Here is a 3,550-nt window from a genome sequence, read left to right as displayed (position 1 = left end):
AATGGAATTAGAGAAGAAAGGATCTGTTCTGGGAAATTATCCCAAGCTCTAGAGTTCTCATTTAGAGATCTTGCTGTTCTGTAAAATGGAGATTTTAAAATCTGGAACAGCAGAGATGTTAATCTTACATCCTCTGCCTCCTTTCTGCTGGCCCTAAAGGTGGGTCTATGCATTACCATTACAGATGAGAGCTGGGGTTTAAAGTTCTATCCTTTGAACATCATATAAAATGCCTTTATGTCATCTTGCACAGTTAACCTAAGAGAAAACAGGACAACTCCAGGATGGGAGGGAGTTGATTGACTCACCTTTAAAACTGGCCTATTTAAAAGGTCTTAGCCTCTGCCCCCGAGAGAAGGTACATTTAGTGGGGAAAAAGGCAAGGAAGGTATTTCACCACCAGTAGAAGAAGATGTCTTCACCCATTCTAGGGGGCTGGTTACACAGGGAAGTGAGAGCCTCACTTGTAGACGTGGGATGACAACATGTACCTCAAGCTATGTATGTGCCGACCACAGTAGCAGGGACATGTCACCTGATTCTCAGGTTGGAAATAGTTTCTTAACCTAATCTTTCTTCCTTCTCTCTTGAGAGCAGGACCATGTGGAGCAATGCCACCTCTCTTTTAATCTCTGGGCTTCAAAAGAAGCAGAATCAAGGACTAAATGATGGACAACCACTCTAATGCCACTGAATTCCACCTTCTAGGCTTCCCTGGGTCCCAAGGACTACACCACATTCTTTTTGCTATATTCTTTTTCTTCTATTTAGTGACATTAATGGGAAACACGGTCATCATCGTGATTGTCTGTGTGGATAAACGTCTGCAGTCCCCTGTGTATTTCTTCCTCAACCACCTCTCTGCCCTGGAGATCCTGGTCACAGCCATAATTGTCCCATGATGCTTTGGGGATTACTGCTTCCTGGGATGCAGACAGTATCTTTCTCTACATGTATTACTCAACTTTTCCTGTAGTGACCACGGAGTTTGCATTACTTGGAGTGATGGCTGTGCACTGTTATGTGGCTGTGTGTAACCCTTTGAAGTACAACATCATTATGAACAGCAGTACCTGTATTTGGGTGTAATAGTGTCATGGGTGTTTGGATTTCTTTCTGAAATCTGGCCGGTCTATGCCACATTTCAGTTTACCTTGCACAAATCAAATTCATTAGACCATTTTTACTGTGACCAAGGGCAACTTCTCAAACTGTCCTGTGATAACTCTCTTTTCACAGAGTTTATCCTTTTCTTAATGGCTGTTTTTATTCTCATTGGTTCTTTGAGACCTACGATTGTCTCCTACACCTACATTATCTCCACCATCCTCAAGATCCCGTCAGCCTCTGGCCAGAGGAAAGCCTTCTCCACTTGTGCCTCCCACTTCACCTGTGTTGTGATCGGCTATGGCAGCTGCTTGTTTCTCTACATGAAACCCAAGCAAACACAGGGAGTCAAGTACAATAAGATAGTTTCCCTGTTGGTTTCTTTTTTTTTTTTTTCTTTTCTTTTATTATTATTATTATTATACTTTAGGTTTTATGGTACATGTGCGCAATGTGCAGGTAAGTTACATATGTATACATGTGCCATATCTACAAGTATCTGATCTTTGACAAACCTGACAAAAACAAGAAATGGGGAAAGGATTCCCTATTTAATAAATGGTGCTGGGAAAACTGGCTAGCCATATGTAGAAAGCTGAAACTGGATCCCTGTTGGTTTCTGTGTTAACCCCCTTCCAGAATCCTTTCATCTTTACTCTCCGGAATGACAAAGTCAAAGAGGCCCTCCGAGATGGAATGAAACACTGCTGTCAACTCAAAGATTAGCTGTTCTCTAAGTCAGTTTTAGGTGGTACAAGCCTCACCGTTAATTATTAAGTCACCTAGAAAATTCTAACTCCTCTTTTCTCTTATCATCATTACAAAAGCCAAAGAGTGTGTACAATTCGCCATCACACCATGGAAGCAGATTAGGCTGGTAATAACGAAATCCATTGTCTGCCCAGGAGAATCTCATAGCCTTAGTTCCTGCCTGTTTCCACTGTTGAACATATTCTTGTGATTTGGGAGGGACTAGAGAAAGGAAATGCAGACATTTTTGTAAGAGTTCTATTAGCCCAACTCATTTCCTTATAGTCCATCTCTGAAAATGTATTTTCTGGGGAAGGGAGGAAGTGTGGAGGGAGGTGGACTGAGAGAGGTGTCCTAATCAGAGTAGAAAGGTAGAGATGCTCACTTTGGTCCTTCATCACCTGTTGCTAAGTTCTTCCCTATATTTTTGTGCAATTTTTTGACGAGATGGCCACATGCATTTTAGATATCCCAAGGCTCTTTCTCTCTGCCCCATTGATACTGGAAAGGAGGTGTAACACTGTTCACGTTGTCACAGAACCAGTCTAGAGTGGCGATATGAGAATTGGAATGCTTCTCATTCAGCAGATATTTGTGGTGTAAAGAAGATAAAAATATTTGAGGATAAAAATGGGGGAAAAGTTATTTTTGTTAAGCTTCAGCATATTCCTTTCACTGCCCTTCTTTGTGGTGAGTATAGGGACAGGGGCAAATAAGAACTAAATGACTAATTCTAGAGAGCATCCTGTATTTTATGGCTGTTTAACACAACTGTGTCTATTCAGACTGTATCCAGATCTAGACTTCAAACTTTATAATGTCTTTTGATTCTCCATCTCTCAAATCCAACAGTCTCAGCACCATCGTGTATATCATCTCTGTGGGCAGAATTTTTTAAAAATAAGAGGCCACTCTTTTAACTCCCAGCTTTCTAGCAATTATAGGAATTGGCTGTTTGGTAATATAACTGTTAGAATTTCACATAATATTGGAAGAAGCCCTTATAAGGAAGAAGTTTACCTAAACAACAACAATCAGCAGATTCTACCAGCCCTAAAGTAAGTGAGAAAATTGAGCTGTTCAGCAGTGGGATGATGAGGCTACTGAGAATTTTAAAGAGTATTGTGTGAGGATGCCATGTTGTCTTGTCCTGTGAGGAGTGACAACCATCACGTATGTTTGGGTAGTTTGCATTGCATTAAAGTACCAGACAAGGTAGGGAATGAGCTTTAAATTCAGCCAGCCCGTGCTCTGCAAGCCAACCAGTGGACTCTGGTGGGACTGCACTGGCTGGAGAAAGGGGAGACTTTTGCTTAAACAAAGATGCCCATGGTTTCCAAGCCCAGTAAATGAGGATCTGTTCTGACCAGAAAGAATACCTTTTTTCTAATTCATTAATCCAGAGAAGTATCCTTTAAGAGATGAGACAATAGAAGCTCAGAGAATTTAAATAACTTGCCAAAGTTTACTTAGTCATCCACTATATCACATCCATCAGATTGGAAAAACATAAAACTCTGAGAATACTAAGTATTGTTGTGAATGCTGGCGAATAGGGTTTTTAAAAAATCAACTTCTGGTAGAAATATAAGATATAAGATCCAAATAATTAGATAGTAGATGTCTATAATTAGGTTCTAGTACAGTCATAATTAGATAGTGGTAGTCCATTTTGCATTGCTATAAGAGAATA

The 3,550-nt window shown here is 40.4% G+C and overlaps 1 protein-coding gene across 1 annotated transcript; it reads left to right on the top strand.

Moving 5' to 3' along the window:
• The first annotated feature begins 665 nt into the window (after positions 1-665).
• LOC129039979 (olfactory receptor 9A2) lies at positions 666-1,833 on the top strand. Its single transcript, XM_054493680.1, is given in 5 exon segments — positions 666-897; positions 900-968; positions 971-1,081; positions 1,084-1,484; positions 1,699-1,833. Coding segments are annotated over 5 exon segments (948 nt in total).
• Positions 1,834-3,550: the final 1,717 nt, after the last annotated feature.

This window comes from Pongo pygmaeus, chromosome 6 (genome assembly GCF_028885625.2).
Source record: "Pongo pygmaeus isolate AG05252 chromosome 6, NHGRI_mPonPyg2-v2.0_pri, whole genome shotgun sequence".
Classification (NCBI taxonomy): domain Eukaryota; kingdom Metazoa; phylum Chordata; class Mammalia; order Primates; family Hominidae; genus Pongo; species Pongo pygmaeus.
Note: the sequence above shows the minus strand (reverse complement) of the source record. Positions and strands in the feature narration are given on the sequence as shown.